At 30.4% G+C, this 20,348-nt stretch overlaps 1 protein-coding gene across 5 annotated transcripts in view; it reads left to right on the forward strand.

The window, feature by feature from the left end:
* Positions 1–20,348, forward strand: part of LOC113377986 (rho GTPase-activating protein 7) — a 794,747-nt gene that overhangs the window by 768,287 nt on the left and 6,112 nt on the right. For 4 of the 5 annotated variants that reach the window (XM_026618466.1, XM_026618470.1, XM_026618469.1 and 1 more), the window contains exons 8-15: positions 6,691–6,827; positions 8,921–9,170; positions 10,761–10,962; positions 12,858–13,215; positions 15,813–15,968; positions 16,156–16,341; positions 17,962–18,182; positions 20,020–20,336. In XM_026618466.1, the coding sequence (XP_026474251.1) occupies positions 6,691–6,827; positions 8,921–9,170; positions 10,761–10,962; positions 12,858–13,215; positions 15,813–15,968; positions 16,156–16,341; positions 17,962–18,182; positions 20,020–20,336 (1,827 nt within the window). The remainder of the gene's footprint in view (positions 1–6,690; positions 6,828–8,920; positions 9,171–10,760; positions 10,963–12,857; positions 13,216–15,812; positions 15,969–16,155; positions 16,342–17,961; positions 18,183–20,019; positions 20,337–20,348) is intronic. The other variant, XM_026618468.1, reaches the window with a different exon arrangement.

A 20,348-nucleotide genomic window follows, 5' to 3' on the forward strand; every position in this document is an offset into this window, starting at 1 on the left:
ATTAAGGGTAGTCGAAAAGACGGCGCCGGAAAGGAATCTCTTGAACTCGGAAAAAAATCAGGAAACTAAAGAGAATATCATATCATATCATATTTCATGCATACAGACTTCTGGAAATTGTCAGTATGTATAGGGTACAACAGGGGTTAAAGGTTCGCGGGTAAAAAAGTACACCACCGATATCTCGAAAACCAGGTAAAGTTGCGAATCATTTTTTTATTATCTCTTTTATTTACAACTGTCCAGTAAAGGACATTCAATAAATTTGATGAATTTACAATAGTCGGCCGAAAAGGGACATTGTATACTACAAGGGCATGTTGGAAAAAACAACTCAGTAGTTGTTTTTCCATTCGATATAAAATTCACAATATTTTATTGATAATTATATAATTTTAACTATTTACTTATTAAATAATTTCTTATAAATAATGATTAAGTTATTTCCATTTTTTATCAGGAGAGTTGATGGCTTAAATCCAGTGGCGCATTGCGAATTATTTAACAAAAATATTTGAAAGATGAGGAATCACCTTGATTCTCACGTCGCTATCGAAAGATAAACAGCAATGTTTGAAAATTCATGACAAAAGTATTTTCTTTCGTTGTTAGTTTTTTTTTGTTGTGAGCACTGTTGTTTAGTTTATGAGATCTTAATATAATTTTTAAGTATACGTTATTTAATTATTTTATAAGATGTAATGTTAGTTTCAAGTTAGTTTCATCTTTTCTTTTATATAACCTTTATACATGTTTACATGTGGGTGGGGTAAAAAGGAGCAACTGAACCTTTACCCTGACAAAAGTGTAAACAATAAAAATAGTATATAAAGCAGTGAATTAAATTTAACAAAAGCAATTTTACTAGAGATAAATTTAATACTTATTCTTACTGTGCTGATGATTATTTCTGACGAAATGCTAGATCAAGGTTATATACAGCGTTATTTTTGTAAGAAATATGACCATAAAATATATATTTTGCATCGGTTGAACAATATAGCTATTATTTCGTAAATTTTTTTTAAATTTAAAAATAATACATTGCTGTATCTTCTCGCCCAATGGCTGTCCCTTTTTACCCAGCAGGGTATACAGCAAAAAAACATATTTCTACAATGATGAATTAGCTGGAAGTCTTACTGAACATAGTCAGATAGTTGTTTGTTATCAAACGAAAAATTACACATATCAATGTGTAATTTTTTGTGATATAATAATTCGTTTGGTTTTCACAATATAATTGCTCAAAAGTAAATTGGGCCTTTGTGCCCCGCCCTACTCTATGAATATTGTATTTATTTCTTATCTGGAAGACTGTTAAAAATATATTGTTCAATTTAAGTACGAATAAATTGTTTTTTTTTTAAATATATCTAATTATTAACATATGACGTTTTTTGAAACTTTTGTCTTTAAATTATCGTCAAGAACATAGTAATAATAACAAAGAAGCAAGTAAAAGTGTACTTAACCTTAAAAATGCTATACATCTTTTTAAGATTGGATTATCTGAAAATGAAGTTGTATAATAAAGTGAATATGATAGATATGATAGATATCTATGATAATGATAGATATGAAAAAACAAGAATTATTTACCTGCGAAATTAATATGAAAACTACTCAAATATCAAATTATTAAATAATATTTTTTTATTATTATTAAACAAACTTGAATTAAACTAAGTACTACTAATTGTAAAATTTTAAATTTCAAATTAATTATTGTAAATTGTAAAAATGCTATTTTTTCATATCTTACATGTATGATCATATATTCCATATACGTGTATATACGAGTATATATATATATATATATATATATATATATATATATAAATTTATATATACTTATACATTATTTGTTAAATAATCTGAGTCTTTACTATATAATAGCAATCTATGAAAAATATACGCCTGCAGTTTCAGCATACATACTAACATTATTTTCTATGATTTGAATATGATTGTTTATTTTTACAAATACATTGCAATCGTATTAGTATGGGCTAGTTGTAGTTTAGTGGTAAGATCCTTGGTCTTGCAGCCCAAGGTTCCATGTTCGATACTCACTTTCAACTGCCTGATATCAAGCAGTAGAAATGTCAATTTTCACTTGAAAATCTAGCCCTTTCCCGGCATTGCTGCATGAAATTAAAAATATACAAAAACTATTGGAAAAATCTGAAAATAAAAATGTATCAACTATAGATAGGCTAACCTTTTGATTGTCTAAATATAGTGACGTTATTAAGGAGAGGGTTTATTTATTTACAACAGAGCTTAGAGCTTTTATGTTTTAATTACTATTCAAAAATAAGAAAAACTTGTGATAGTATGAAATTTTCATCTTTATTGGTACTATGTACAATTAACTATGTACTATGTATTGACAATTATAATTATACATAGGAAAATTGAAATTTTATTATGTTATCAAAAAATCAGATAATAATCAAAAGTATTTAAATATTTTGACTATTATAAATTGTTTTATTTAATTTTTTATTATAACTATTAATGCATTTTATTTGATTAAGAATTCCTGTGCGAAGGGACAATCTCGCAACTTGTTCTGGATATTTCTATTTGCGCAAATCATTTTAATTACAATTTATAATAACTATAACGACTGTAAGTTTATAATAAATTGCATATACTAAGAGTAAACATTATGGTTCCACATTCAAAATATTCTCCTTCTCTGATTTTTAAATATTCAAATATAGAAATTCTAACAAGGTCCGAAATATTGAAATCATACATTTTATGTCAAGTTATTTTGTTATGATGGCCTTCATATTTTTTGTATAGTTTTTTTCTAGAGACGGTCTCCTCTTAATGACTTGAATGATCTCTTTAAGGTATAATAGATTTTGTATGAACCCTTATATGCGATAGAAAGAAAAACTAAAACGAACCGAAACATTAAATAAATATATGTTTTAAAATATGTACATTCCTTAGCACAGGTATGATACCTGGATGTAAATGCGTTTGAGAAAAAAATATATATCATAGCCGAAAACAGATATTCATATGGTATATATATATATATATATATATATATATATATATATATATATAGTAATGCTTACACGATTCAAGATCATATATATATATATATATACATATATATATATATATATATATATATATATATATATATATATAGTAATGCTTACACGATTCAAAACGAATTGTTTTAAAAATTCACAAAACAAATCAGATCAGACATAAGTATCATATATTTTCTAATTTCACTTCAACATTTTTTATGTAAAATGAAACATTTTTTGTTATATGCCTTTAACATTATATGTAACACTTTTATCTTCTAATTATATAAGTTTAATAATTTTAATTAAATTTAATGCAATTTAAATAAATAAATTAAATTAAATTGAATAATTTATAAATTTATATAATTTCTTAATTGTGGTTTATACTATACTATTAACTTCCCGTAAGGTAAGTCATTAAATTTCTGAATTTTGTAAATTATCAATGATTTGTTATTGATGAATATTTGTTGCACGTCTCAAAATCTGGGGAAATTCGACTGTTTTCTCGAAAGTTAATTGGCAGCCTCAATACATGATTTATATTTTCTCAGAAAATTTTAGTTTGGTATAAAAAATTAAAAGTTTATTCGAGAAATATCAGTTGGTAAAATATGATCCAGCTATTTTGCATAAATTAGAGTCGCAAAATATCAAAAATGTTATAATTTTCGTTAATCAACTAAATTATTTTCTAAGGGGGCGTTAATTAGTCACGTGAGGTTTTTAGGGGGAGGGGTGGGGGTTGATAAAAAATGACGAAATATCACGTGGGGGAGGGAGGGGTATAGTAAGACATCACGTGTATTTATTTTTTAACTGATTTTTTCAAATAATTCAAACATTTAAAAAAAATCAAATGTACAGTTTTATCACGTAACTAAAAATACACGTGATGATTGGTGGGGGGGGGGGTAATTTTGAATATCACCATGTATCACCAAGGGGGAAGGTGGGTCAAAAAATCCTTAAAAACTCGCTCACGTAATTAATGGACGCCCCCTAACACCGTTATAAGTTCATGCAACTTGCTTCAAGGCAAAATGACACAAGGACACTCACACCTAGTTCTAAAATATATATGACTATTTTTTTCTCGAATGTATTTTTTGTAATGAAATATGCGTTTTCAATGTATACGAATTTAATGCGTTGTTAAATAGGAAATAGAACAAACAACAGAATACTCAGTCAATAATAAATGCAGAATGTGATGTTTTAAGTAAAAAAGAGTTTCAGAAGCAATTAGCACATGCTAATTGGCGTAACGAATTTTGAGCCACAACATTGCTCGTGTTAAAAATCTAATTGGAAGAAAACATTAAGTTCTTGTCCCACTCTGCACAAGCAAATAATCAACTCGTATTTCATCACATAACATAATTAACAAGTATTAGTTGTGCTTCGGCTTTTTGGCTGTTTAGTCTCATCTGAATATATAGTGCAAAATCGAAAATATATATTGATGATTAATATAAAATAATCAATATGTTAATTTGCAATTCGAAAATAAAAACCCGCGAAACGACGTTTCGGACGAAATTGAGTTAGCTCGAGCGTGTGGTGTTCCGAAAACGATAAAATTTATTTGAGAGTGCTCGATTAATTTGGATCACAAGATGGATGACTACCAAATCGTGGAAAGGGTGCTAAATATGGCCCTGATGGGAGTATTATATTGCATGTATCACAAATTCCAGCGAATGTTGACAGAGCCCAATTGGAGTTTCCAACGGAAAATTCGTAAGTTTCGTAAATTCTAACGAGGCCAATCTCGTACGATCATGCGCTTGTAACGCACATGCAAAATTTGGCGGACACTAGAGATGTAATGGACAAATTTTAGAATTTGTAAAAATAAATAATGGTATATTATATCTCATGGCAAAATGCTGTAACATCCTGTAAAATATTAGAATAATATGTACTACCCTAAAACTTGAATTCCCAGGAAAATTTAACACATTTCAAAACAGAGTAAACAATATTTTGGAATTCTTTATAAAATAATGTTTGTTTTGGAAACTTGAAAATTTTGTCTTCTTTCAAGACTTTTCTTCATTTTTATTGGTTCGAAAAGTTTTCACGATTATATAATTTTGGAAATTTTAGAAACTAATGAAAATGATGATAAAAACTTTCAAGTTTTTCAATGCACTCGAGAAAAATTATGCATATTATCATAGTTTTTTCCATAAATATTCTGATAATTCTATATGTTTTGGCAGTTATTTATATTTAGTTGTAAAATGTTTCTAACCAATTTTTTTGTAAACAAAATAAAAACTAGTTGTGTATGGCATCGTGCCTTAAGGCAAATTGCTGGAACTTCCCGTACCGTAATGAAATATTCGAGGATTATTAAATGTTTTCAAATAGGTTATTATAAATACTTTAACCTATGTATGTTTACATCAAATTTAAAATGAAGGACGTTGTTTAATATTTATAAGAATTATATAAACTGAAAGTTAAAATTATTTATTTGAAGTATATTAGTGAGCTTTAAAACTTTAGCCAGAATTAAAATTGAAATCTGAATTATTTTCCATATTCAAAAAAAAAATTAAGCAAAAAGTTTTTTGAATCATTCAAATCGGATGCTCAGTTTTCTCGAAATCTGCCATTTTTTGCATATTTTGCACGGTATCTCCAAACGACTGGATTTGGCAAAAACTAATCACCACTTCTCCTCATCATTACAAATTGAATGTTTTTTGGATCATTCAAATTGGATGTTCCGTTTTCCCAAAAACTCGATTTCTATTTTCTGCACTCTTTGCTCCGTATTTCCGTAACGGCTGGACCTGCTTTTGCCAAAAATTAATCATCACATCTCCCTATCAATAGGAATCGAAGGTTTTTTGAATCATTCAAATCGGTTGATCCGTGCGCCCGAAAACGTGGACACACACACACACACACATTCATTTTTTCTGAGGTTAAGAAGCAATATGTTAAGAAACCTTCAAAAGGTGAAGAAATGCAAAAATTTTCATTTTCGATTATCGGCCATCATTTCATTTTTGATTTTGAACCATTCAAATAAGATTAACTAGAATTTCTAAAAAGTACCAGAGCCTAAAATGCATTCATACTTATGAATGCCAGAAACTAACTAGAATTTAGTTAAGTTCTATTTAGAATCTTTTTAAAAGTTAAAAATTATAGCTATCATCAGCTATAAATGATTTATTATGTGTGTATATTGAATTTGATTTGTATCTAGTAATTGTGGAAAAGTAGCTGATAAATATTAATAACATATGAATATTTATTTTAATTGTTTGCATTTTATTTTTATTTTGATTCGGGGCCCTGTCAATGCACGCTGCGCCCCTGATCTGGTTATTTGAAAAAGTTATTCATAAACCGCAAGCATGTAATACTTCAATGTATATGCTCTGAGAGCAAATAATAAAGTTAATGAATGAGTCTTTTCCAGAATATATTTAGAATTTGAATTGAAAACTACATAATAGAATTTCTTACTTTATTTTGCTCAGAAAGCAATAATATATACAGCTCATTATATATTACAAATTACAAATAATTTTTTGTTTTTGTTATTTACAATGAAATTTAGCATCATACTTATATCGTTTATATTCTATTGTCTTTTCAGAATTACCATTTCCCGTAGATTTGAGTACAGTAAAAGAAGATCACCCTTTTTTGGATCCGGATTCATTGCGTTCATTATACAGAAGACTTGGAGTCCTAAATCGTTGCGCTTTATTGAAGCTTGAGTCGCAGCAAAAGGTATTTGTCTCAACTATTTGAATATTTTTATACTTTACTTAGAATTAAAATATCTTTATATGTGTATTTGCGTTACGTTGTTCTGAAAGTTATTTAAAATTTAAAAACTCTCCTTCGATTAACTCAGGTTGTTAGGTTATAATTTAACCCTTGTAGCTGTGGACTGTATTAAACACTGATTTGTTTTGTATGTGTTACAGATTTAATTACAATCACTAATTTGTTACTAAGTTATAATAAAAGATGATATATTTAATTACTAATTATACATGTTGTTTCGCGGACTTTTCTTATAGATGTGAACAATTAGTCCTATCTAACTCTCCGCTACCCCCTCTACTAGGGGCGGCAACCATTCCGTGTAAAAGCTCAATGCCATGAAGATTGTCACCTTCATGGCCAATATAATAAAATGAAAATACGTCCCAACAATATGTAAAACATAAATTGAACAATATTTTACATATAGATAGAGTTCTCTCTATATAAATACTAAATACTATAGTTTATACTTGTAGTAGACTGCTAAACTGATTCTGTATTATAATTTCATATAGTTTTCATCAGTAAATACGTAAAATACAATACATGTAAAGGCTCCGCCATCTAACTTTTTGTTTGGCACTCAGAATTTTTTGGCAACCATTTCAAAATTAGGCAGCCGTTCGATTGCAATTATTTGCCATTATTATCTGTCTTATTGAATTTTCAAATGCAAAACTAAATTTAAGAATATTTCAGTTGTTTTTTATAGCATTTTCAAAAAAAATTGTTTGTTGTTAGCCCTGTATATTTGTTTGTATGTGTACTTGATTTGCAAATATAAGGAGACATACATTAATCACGTGATCGATTTTTTAAGAGTTTTTCTCCCCTCTTTCCCTTTGTTTATACGTGGTGATATTCAAAATTACTCCCTTCCCCCACCAAACATTACGGTATTTTTAGTTACGAGAAAAATTGAAAAAATTTGATTTTTTTGAAAATGTAAATTTAAAAAAAAATCAGGTTTATTTCATAGAATAAATCTTATTATCAGACAAATTTTGTGAAATGATTCAGTTATATAGGTATAAGAATTTACTTAGTTTTGCTGTTTAATTTTATTGTAAATTGTTTTTCTCATGATTGATACATTATGTTTAATGCAACTTACATAGATGATTCGAGTGATTAATTATATAAAATGAGAACGTCTAAGATTTTTATTGCAATATTGTATGGCTATTAATCATATAAAATTATACGTTTTCATAATTATAATCTCAATAATGATTATTTTTTCTATTTTTTATCAAGGGTTTGATCATTCAGGGACTGTGCTTATGTCAACTATTATGTATTTTTTCAATATTATCTCATTATCAATATGTCGATATTTGTGTAGTTTTGAAAACTTTCTGGTATTTTGAAACGATAATTCATTTACATACTATTAAAATATTTAATTACATTACTTTATTAATTATTATTAATTTTCTATTATTTTAAAAGTCACATTTAATAAAAATTTGAATTATGTGCTTTATTTGTGATTAACTGCACTACTAGAACTTTTAGAAATATTGATGAAAATTTTGCTGATATACGATATATAAAAGGTACAAATGTAGTATAATTAATTCATAGGAAAATTAGTCCTTAAAATGTTTTATCTATAATACTAAAATTAAATTCATGACAATATTTGTTCAAAATATTTGTTAGAGTAATCAATTAAGATATTTCTTTTCTACTCCTCATAGTACTTCCTCAATTATTTCTTTGTTTTACATTATTTAAAGGCTATGTATAACAGCATGTGTTATTTCCATCATACTACATTATGAGGATTTCAAGTTTGAAGAATTCATAAATTAAACTTTTTAATTTTATTTAGTTTACAAATGAATTAGTTCCAGCAGATTACCTTGAGTTTCATTGTACCAACGCTAGGTTCATAACATTTTTATTTACCAATAGGCAATAATACCATACATCACTAGTTTTATTCATTATTAAATAATTGATCATTTACTTACTAATTAATTACCATAGATAATTATTAATAATTATTATTAATTTATTAACCTGGATCATTCTTTCATGTTTAGCACAACAAGCACGTGCCCGATTCAGTCTCTGGTCAATCTACGTCAGCATCCACAACGTCAACAACATCATCTTCCAGCAATACTACAGGAGCAACTTCCAAAGGGTGTGGTAAGGGTACTTTTGGAAAACTTTCTAAAATTGTCAATCAGTCGGATGATTCGGATGACGAAGACATCAGTTGCGCATTAAGCGAGGCCTGGACATACCAGCCACGCGAAAGGCGCTGGTCTCGCATTGCTGACGACGCAGGTAAATAGATTATGAAATAGATTATATATATGTGTGTGTGTTTCGTCGACGATTTCGGGAACACCGATCAACCGATTTGAATAATTCAAAAAACATTCGATTCGTATTGATAAGGAGACGTGCTGATTAGTTTTTTGCGAAGGCAGGTCTAGCCGTTCTGAAGATACGGGGCAAAAAGTGCCAAAAATGGTAACTCGTTTTTTAGGAGAACGGAGCGACCGATTTTACTTGTATTGACAAGATGAAAAACTGATTCAATTTTCACGAAGGCAGGTCTTGCGGTTTCGGAGATCTAATGAAAAAAGTAAAAAAAATGCCATTTGGCGGTCAAAAATGATCATTAGACATGTGCACATTAAATTATCAGATATTTTATAGAGATTTTAACAATAAGTATAAATTTTGTTTACATTCCTATGGGTTCCGTACCAATGTTTATCCGTTAGACGGCGACACATCTCTATGCAGTTAAAGCAGTACGAATGCTTTGAAAAAAAGTTCAGAATTTCCAAAATATGTCAAAATAAAGGAACCATTTTTTTTCAATATTTTTTTTGTTTTAAAAAAAAAATTTTTTTTTGTCAAATTTATAGTTTCTCAAAAACCTAATTTTTTCGAAGTGAAATTTTCTCAAAATTGTTAATCGTTTTTTAAAAAATAATAATTTTTGGTATGGGAAGCTTCAGCAGTTTGCCTTAACTGCACGATGCCATGCGCCCTACTAGTTTAGCTTTATTCTATATGGATTTATAATATTGTATTAATCAGGGTGGATTTCTACAAAATTATCAGGGCAAAACATTACTATGTACTTCATTTATGATGCTTTACTGCAATATGCAACTATGTTGTATCATAGTGTTAATAAAAATGATTATCTCATATTTTTTTTTGGATTAATATATGGCATAACTTTATTGCCAAGTCATTGTAATAGGTTGTCAAATATCTCCCTTCCGCCTTTTTGTATTATAAACCAAGAGCAAAAAAGCGGAAGGGAGATATTTGACAACCTAATATTTACTTTTATAATAGAATGCAAGAAAAAAACTGCAATTTGGATAAAAATAATAAATATTAAGGAATATATGATAAAGAAAATTGGTTCAACGACATCTTGAAACCCTACATATAATTATGGCATTTGGACAGAACACTTTGCTTTTACTATCATTACATACATTTGCTTTATTATCATTTGTTTAGATTTTTTCATTCTTCTTTCAATAGCAATCAGAACTTAAGGTTTTTTTAAGCCATTGTGATTATTTACCATACTTTTGTCGTTATGATTAATCATTTACCTCGGTTTTATTTTTACCAAAGTAGTTGCTCTATCTTTGTGTGATGTATTTTATTCTGGCAATTTCTGTAATTCTGATGTATTGTTTTAATTTTCGCTTGGAATCATATTACTATCAATATTTATCAGTATGCCAATGATATTACTGCTTGACATCATACCGCCCGAGACGGTATAGAATCTGAGACGTCTGATTAAAATCCCATAGCTCTAACCACTGATCCACAGGAGAGCCTTGTTTTGATTTATTGCACAAATTTTGTGAATACAATGTCAATTTTTTACAGTAGTAGTTACGACGGCGTCAGCTGCAGATGATTTTTCCACATCCGAAACCGGGCAGGGGCACCGGTCAGATACAAGTCCACTGTGCCAGAACAAGTGCCAAGATACGATCAAGGAGTTTGATCTAACTTCTGTCGTTTGCAACTTAGACGAAGAAGAAATTGCAGGAGCTGTTGGCGGATTGGGGCTAGAAGTTGGCAACGCGTAAGTCTAAATTTTATTCAGACATGTTGTTCAAAGATTTTATTTACAACACGAAGTATTCGCGTTTAGAAAGAAACATACTTTATTTGACGAATGAGATCATAATTGTGAATAAATTTGCATATGTAAACATTATTACGATCGTAGTTGAGATTGGTCAGTACCGTTAGTCCGTGTGATTCAGTGCCAAATAATAATAAATTATAAACATTTTATAATCTAACGCTATCAAGTATATTTATATATACAAACCCGACGAACTCCGTTTCGCCACCAGATGAAGAAATTTTCTGTTCGTTTTATATTTGAAAAGGAAAAAATTGATTTTATTACACAACAGTAATGAATTTATTTCGATTACAAAAAGTGTTTTTAGTTGAACTTCTCTAAGTAAATGAAAATGAATCCGCAAATTATCCGTTTCATTGAAGTGCTCTTTGGTAAACCACATTTTTTGTATTTTGGTCTGACGTTAACACAAACAAAGCGGATGGTTTTCCAACTCGTGAACAGGCAACGTATAACTGCCCATGTGAAAAACAATGATTTTCTAAATAATCAATTTGAAATTTATCAATATTTAATATCGATTATGCAAATATAATATAACTTATAGAAATTATTTTGCAAATATGACTTATTTAAAGAGTTTGCCTTGAATACAATTTTTTATGAATTAGTTGTAATATATCAATGATGAATACCAAGGGATTAGTTCACATATTAGACATAGATTCTTAACAATAATTGTTCACATTATTGCTAATATATTAAGGATAAGGTAAACTAAGGGGGCAACTTTCGGATAAATAGCTTTGTTACGGGTCTATTTTTGTATGAGTACGAACTATCAAAAAGCTATGTACTTGCTGTGCGATCAGACATTTTACTCATAAAATCTTATCTACAATTTTATCATCAGTTGATGTCTCTTTGATAACACATACATTAAGGGACCGATTCTGCCACCTAAAATGTTATTGCAAGGCCATTTTACGCTCCAACTTTCATACATTATGCTACTGAATCATACTGAATACTGTCAAAATGTCATGTATTCGTTATTCATTCAGGCGTTTTACACATAAACTGCAACGTCACTCGTATGTTATGAAGCTGTGTCAGAAAAACCCTGTTATCTAAGATCGTATTTTTTGACATTTGTGCGGTTTCTAGGTTAGGTTTTCTATCTGGCAACCTGAGAAATACACCTGACTGCATAGCAACCACAAGGTTTTGTCAATATTTAGTATGAAAAGTTCTTCATAACATAGCCTTGTCATAACATTGGTCTGTTATGCGACAGAATCGGTCATAAGTTAACATATAATCTTAACATTGTTAACCCAAACAGTGTTGTTTATTTTTTGGCTAAATAAAATAGTTTTCTGCAATTTTACAACAACTGATAATTACATGTGTCATTATCCTCTATTTAAGGAGTATAATAATTTACTCATTTATTTACATTAATGTGAATATAGGATTGGTTCGTTCTTATTAAAATTAAAATATTTACAATAATGTGACAGATTTTTTTAATTAATCCTCATAATGTTTTGGATTTGAAATTAATTAATCATAAAAAATATGGTAAAATAGAAACTGTCGATCTAACAAGTGGTATTAAATATTTTAATGGATGGTTTGTTAGCAAAATATTGCTTGATTTCGAAATTAGCATGTTCAAAATTATCTCAGAATCTTCGGGATTTTGAATTGATGATAGTAATATTAAATTGGCGATTACTTAATTTTCTAATGTGGTAGTAAATAAAACAGTTATACTTCTAAGCCCTTCATGTGGTTTATTTAAAGTTGTAAATTTAAAGATTTGTTCTTTGATAGCCAAATTATTTATAGTACATAATTTCCATCGTTGTCTTTTATTTCAGGGCTTCATTGAAGGCTCGAAACGATTTATCATTCCCACCTCGTTCCGATATACCGGAATTTTTGCCTACCGCACGGCCAGGACCCACCATGTTGGCTGTACCTCATATTGTTGGCGCAGGAGACATTGGCAATATGGCTTCTGGTAGTAGTGTCACTGCTGCCACAGCAAACAATGGTGCAACTTCTCCTGCAAACACAAGTTTTCACAGGACAAACAGTGAACGCATCCGTGATGGAGCTAAAGCATTTCTCAGACACGTCGAATCATTCAAGACAAGACACCGCAAGAAACATCACAGGGATGGAGTGGTCATTGGAGATCCACAGGCTGTTGATCCTGTAGGGATTGAACAGAAGGTAATAAGAAAGAAAATGTTGTAAAATAATTGTTTAGAAACACAATGTTTAATTTGTTTTATTATAAATGTATTTATTATCAATTACTCGTAAATCAAGAGTTATGCAGTGTAGAGGCTTATGCAGCAGCAGATCTAATTAAGAGCAGTGGTGTTGTGCTAATATTTTTTTTTGCCGGAACGCTAAAATTTAAAATCCGGTTCATAAACCGGTTCAAAAAAATTGATATATTTCGATAAGAACTCACAAATCTAATATATTGACTTCTTATATAATTAACTCTATTATATACAACTAGTCTATACATTAAATTGTACAAGTATGAGGGAATCATTGAGTACATAATTTATATTCTTCAATGACATTAATTATATTTATTCTGGTATTATTTGTATTCATTAATACCTACAGGTATTTATTATGATATAGAAGTACTCAAGATTTGTTACAATACTTTATAAGACTTAACCTAATAATACGATAGATAACCTATTACCTATCATACTATATTATATTATTGTGTATCATCGATAGATATCTATTATCTATCATACCGTGAGATACATACACCGTCATTAACTTGTAATATACCTACAGACCTTTTACTTCTTATAAATACTACTGTCTAATTTATATATTCACCTATATTATATAGGTTTACCTTACGCCCTATGTATTATCTCTACCTATCTATTGTCTATACCGGGAATTGAACCCGGGACCTCCGCGTGGAAGTCGCGCACCTTAACCACTACCCTATCGGCTACCCCCATTAATAATATAATATGGGACGCACTGTTGTTTCCGCGGGACATTTTCTAATTAATTAGATAATTAATACTAAGGTGGCGCGACAACACGCGAAAAAAGACGGTTGATTGTAGCGTTACGGTGGCCGAGTGGTTAAGGTCGTCGCGTGCCACGCGGCGGACCCGGGTTCGATTCTCGGTAGGGTTAATGTGTAATGCGTGTGAGGGACATTATAGGTAATAGGATATATAGTAGATATAGGTTAGGTGTATTCGGTACACAATGTAGGGATTTGAGAGTATGTGATGAAATATAGCGTATGGTATAGATGTAAGGCGTGTAGTATAGAATGCAACGTATAGGCATACGTAAGCCTATAAAAATACACGAATAGGAACCTATGATGTAGGTGTTAGCGTATAAGAAATGCGAATGAATGTAAGATTTAATTTATAAATATTATGTTTTCTATAAGAAGTTCATACACCTAAATTACAAACGACTTTGATAAAACCAGTGGTGTTGTGCTAATATTTTTTTGCCGGAACGCTAAAATTTAAAAACCGGTTCTAAAACCGGTTTTCATGTTTTTTCCAGTTCCGTTCGAAAAGGAAGAAACAAAAATTATTACAAAACCCATTTTGTGCACATATATGTATGTTTATTACAATAATAACATTTAATAAAAATTAGTTGGATAATAACATATAAAGTTTACTTATTAAATCATTTTCTGTATGTAGCGATTTTTTTATATTTTTTCTTGCCGGAACGCGTTCCGGCTCAAAAATGATTTGCCGGAACGACGTTCCGGCGCGTTCCTGCTCGACAACACCACTGATTAAGAGGGTAGTGTAGAGGCGTGAATTTTAGGTCATTTTTAAATCATGAGAAATAAAGGCAATCAATTTTTAAACTATTATCTTTTCTATAATTTCTTTATCAACGATTAAGAGTACAGAAAAAAATAAAACAAAAAAAGTTAATTTTAAAAATTAGCAGTGGATAATGTGGGGGTTTCAAAAAGTTGACACATATGGCCATGCCCACGATTGCAACTCTCCTAGTAATCTGGAAAACTAGATTGATGTCGCACTGATATATACTAGGATTAAGTGAAAAAATATTTTTTTTGACAAAATGGTGACTGTTCGAAAAAAAGGATTAATTCTTTTTTGAGTTTCTCGATAATATAATTTGGAGATGAGGCTAGTATATGCCTGAAAGAAGTCTATAGAAAAGATTTCTCGAAATTTTCAAGTAAATCGGTTCGGTAAAACTCGAGAAATCATGGGCATCATATTGAAAAAGACAGTTTTGAGATAAACGCGTTTATAGTTGCGGAAAATAAAGGAAACAGATGAGAGTTATCGTGTTAAATAAACAGCTTTATCTCTGAAAATAATTTGAATTTTCAAAAATTTCCTTGTGTAGATACTCTTAAATAATTTTGAAAATATAAAAAAAAACTGTTTCTACGCTAGAATACCCCCTCAAGTGATTTTGTTATAGCTTGAAAAAAAAATTATTTTGTTGCATTAATATTAAATATTTGTTTTTTAAGATAACTTTCTCACTATTTTAAATCTCATATCATTTTTGTATGCGTTCTTTTGTAGTCGCTAACGCATAATTCTAAATAAATTTTTGCGGTTAACTAATTCACAGTTATTCAATAATATGTTCTACTAATAAAAGTAAGTTTATCAAAGATCGTGCTTCTAGCAAAGATCAGGTCTAGTACTCAAAAGTGTCGAATAAGTCACAAAAATATTTTTGTCAAAGCTTCAATATATCAGTTATCCAAAATCTGTTATATTTGTTTCTTATATTTTTTTATTTCACAGTTATCTGATCTACAGTGCATAGATATCTCACCAACTCATCTGAATCAAGGAAAATTTTTATATGCTGATGATACTTCAAGTTACTGCTCTGAGGGCAGTCAAAGCTCTATAAATGGCCTTTGTAAAAAAATGAACAACAGTGTACTTAAAGATCAGGTAATAATATAATTTTGGAAAAGCTTGCGCTTTTCATCGCCCTTCCTTGTCATTTATGGTTTTCAAATTTTTAACGTCCAATTTTTGTAACTGAATATGAATAGTTTTATGGTCTTCGATATTATTTTACTTTTTTGATTATATGTATTAAGATGCATTAAATTATAATTCTAAATTATTTATTTAGTCCGAAGGGAGAACAGCCCGTATTAGCAGTGCCAATCCCAGGACGAGACGTTTCTTGGAGCCCCAAGACGCTTCAGCAAGCGAAGGTGCTTCCTCGTGCTCCATGAGAAGTGAGGACACCGGAGCTATGTCTGATTCAGATTGCCATCATTACTTCAGAGACGCGAACAGTAATCACACTGGCAAGGTTTGTTGATTTTACAAAGAAAAACTATACAGTGTCTCGATTTGCGTTGTTTTCACTCTGTGTCGGTAGATTTTTGAGGTTGCGTTGTTTTAATCTTAGAAGACAGACAAATAAATTGCTAACCTTGCTTAACTAAAAATTCATTAATGATAAACTACTATTACCATTTTCCATTGTAGACTAGAAGTTCAAAAGAATAAAAATTAACTTTTTATAGGTATTTTATTGGCAAAATTATGCTATAAAAAATATAATTGATATAAAATGATATAAAATTATCAATAATTTCACTATTTTACAATCCAACTTTTGACGAAACTTGCCAACACATTTTATTACATTTTTTTAAAAGAGGGCCTTTTAAAGTCGATCGATTTAAAAAAATAAATAAATTCATAGTCCAATAAAATGTCTTAATTCTTGAAAATTTGGGACAATTGTGTTATTTTGTTTACTGTGGTTCTAGAAATGTTATTCACGGTTATGGTTCCAAAGTTTGAATGAAAAAAATTGATGAAAATTAACCACAATAACCGAAAAATGGTCATAATTTTACCAAAGCTGCACTTAAAAGCTCATAATTTTTAATGAAACGTGAGATAATTCTGACAGTTAAGATCAATACTATCACACATTTCGGCTCGGTGTTAAGGTCTGGGACACCAGACACTTCTGGGTATAATAGATTAAATAACAGAACTACTTGATTAGGGGTCGTTCATTAATCACGTGAGCGAGTTTTCAAGGATTTTTGGACCACCCCCTTCCCCTTAGTGATATATAGTAATATTCAAAATTACCCCCCCTCCCCCACGAAATATCACGTGTATTTTTAGTTACCTGATAAAACTGTAATTTTTTTGATTTTTATTGAAAATGTTTAATTTTTTTCAAAGAAATTAGTTAAAAAATAAATACACGTGATATCTTACAATACCCCTCCCTCTTTCACGTGATATTTTGTGATTTTTTGTCAAACCCTCCCTCCCCCTAAAAACCTCACGTGATTAATGGACGCTTCCTTATTGCAATGAATTGAATATAAAGTTTAGAAAAAACTGTTTTTTATACAAATAATGGTAATGATTTTCAAAACAAATATTAGAAAATTAAATCGATTATATTTTTTGTAAAATCTGTTTGCTTAGTTTTAAATTCCCTTATCATTTTTATGTGGATTTCATATGTCAATCTATTCATGTTAATTTTATTTCCTTAGTTCATAAGACTGGGGGCCCATTAATCGGGGCGCCCATTAATCACGTGATCAAATTTTAAGAATTTTTGTACTCTCCCTACCCCTTGCTGATACGTGGTGATATTTAAAATTACCCTCCCTTGGCCTTCAAACATCACGTGTATTTTTAGTACCTAGAAAAAATTGTAAAATTTTAATTTTTTTTGAAAAACTTAGGATTTCTTCTAAATTGAAGTGAAAAATAAATACACGTGATATCTTACTAATTTTTTTTCTTCTTCGCGCCATATTTTGTGATTTTTTGACAAACTTTCCCTCCCCCTCTAAACCTCACGTGAATGGACGCCCCCTTATCTGATGGCACAATGTTATACACCACTGGCTTTGTTTTGTCTATATCTATAAACACAATTTATTTGCAGAAGGAATGCTCAACATTAGATCGCAAAATCTGTGGTTTCGGCTCTAAGGGACGCAAATTAATGCGAACCGGATCCCTCACGGTGAAGACACGGCGAGAGCGCGATCAAGAGCGGGAGGATGCTGCTAACGGGAAACAGCGACATCGGCGGGACAGCGATTCTAATGCTATTGGTAGTGCGCCGCGGCGATTATGCGAAGATATCGCCGCTAAAGCTTTTGGGTAAGTAAAAGTAAAAATTTCTTAGTTTTTTAGAATTTTTAGAATTATAATGAATCATCACTACGTTCTACGTAAATGTTTTGACTTAATTCTTTAGGAACGGAACGTTTTGAAGTGAACCGTACCGTGTTGCCGAGCTCTCCTGCCACGACAGCTTTTGAAACTTACCATCACATATTTATGGCATTCTAACTCAAATTCTAGTACTCCAAATTACTCCAATTCTAGTACTCACATTTTGGACATACTTATATATTATATTTATATACACAGCTTTTCCACATGATAAATAAAATCTTAATTAGTTTATTAATTTCCCGTAGGGCAAGTTATAGTAATCGCAAAAAAATCGAAAATGAAAATTTTTATATATCTTTACGTTTCAGAGGTTTCTGAATATTTTGGCATACCTTAGAAAAAATGGATGTATGTGTGTGTGTGTGTGCGTGTGTGTATGTATCTGCGGATACAAATTTTCGTCGACGATTTCGGGAACACGGATGAAGCGACTTGAATAATTAAAAAAACATACGATTCGTATTAATAAGGAGACGTGCTAATTAGTTTTTGGCAAACGCAGGTAGAGCCGTTCCGAAGATATGGGGCAAAAAGTGCCAAAAACGGTAACTCAGTTTTTAAGGGAACGGAGCGTCCGATTTTAATAATTCAAAAAACATTTTACTTATAATAACAAGATGAAAAACTGATAAAATTTTTATGAAGGCAGGTCTAGCGGTTACGGAGATCTAGTAAAAAAAGTGAAAAAAATGCCATCTGGCGGTCAAAAATGATCATTAGACATATGAACATCAAATTATCAGATATTTTATAGAGATTTTAACAATAAATATAAATTTTGTTTACATTCCTATGGGTTCCGTACCAATGTTTATCCGTTAGACGGCGACGCGTCGCTTACACGCTTCGATATTTCGTCTCTATGCAGTTAAAGCAGTACGATTGCTTTGAAAAAAGTTCAGAATTTCCAAAATATGTCAAAATAAAGAAAACATTTTTTTTTCAAAAAAAGTAATTTTTTGTCAAAATCATCGTTTCTCAAAAATCTAATTTTTTTTAAGTAAATTATTTCAAAAATGTTAATCGTTTTTAAAAAAATTGTAATATTTGGTACAGGAAGTTTCAGCAATTTGCCTTAAGGCTAGATGTCATGCGCCCCACTAGTTAACTATTCAGTTTGGTTTATTAACATTAATCTTCTCCTTCTCGTCTATCGATATGTATTTAGGTGGGACACAAATATTTGATTGACACTCGGCTCTAACAACTGCCTTCGCTAAACTCATATATATATATGAGTTCTTCATTCAATTTGATGATTTGCGTAAAACGCATATATGCGGCGCTCGTTCTCAAATTGTTAATTACTATCAGGCTTTCTGACAAGATCAAAATATGATACATCCTAATCCTAATACAGTACATCCTAATAATAAACAAAAAGTTTTTTAAAGTAATATTTATTACGACGTTTTGAAACAAGTAACGTGCTATTACCAGGATTTAAGACAAGAAATACAGTGGTACCTTGCACAACGTACGCCTTTCATAATGGACGCAGCGCATAACGAACTTTTTTCTTAAACTCAAACGCTTCGCATAATGAAATTTGTTTTACATAACGAACTGCATCGTTGTAATTGACTGTAAAAATGAGCCCTTAAAGTTGCTCTTTTAGATGCAGTTCAGATTTTAAGAGTCCACAATGGATCAAGTTTTATTAAATTTTAAATAGTGCACGGTGGATATTTTTTCATACACTGTAAAAGTTTACTTGTTAATGGAAAGGCACATACGTTTTATATTTTACGAATTTCAGTTACGAGCATCACCGCATGCCATGGCACAGCTTCGACCAAAAACCAGCTCCTGTAGAGAAGGCGAAGGAATATAAGCCTGAGGTTAACATTGCAAGTACATCTTCAGAGACGAGCATTGAAATTGCTGCTCCATTTATCATTAATCTTGAAAACTCGCCGCCGATTGATTCACTTTCATGCGGCCAAATGCACGTTTTGAAGAAGGTTGCTTTGTTAACTTTGACTGCTTATATGGAGAAGTTTTGTCCGACTCACCGTTCTGGATGGAATTGGGAATTGCCCAAATTTATTCGCAAGACAAGGCCCAATTACAAAAGTAAGTCATTGT

This window comes from Ctenocephalides felis, unplaced genomic scaffold (assembly GCF_003426905.1).
Source record: "Ctenocephalides felis isolate EL2017-DRISC unplaced genomic scaffold, ASM342690v1 CF-g0.4_SCAFFOLD_01886, whole genome shotgun sequence".
NCBI lineage: Eukaryota > Metazoa > Arthropoda > Insecta > Siphonaptera > Pulicidae > Ctenocephalides > Ctenocephalides felis.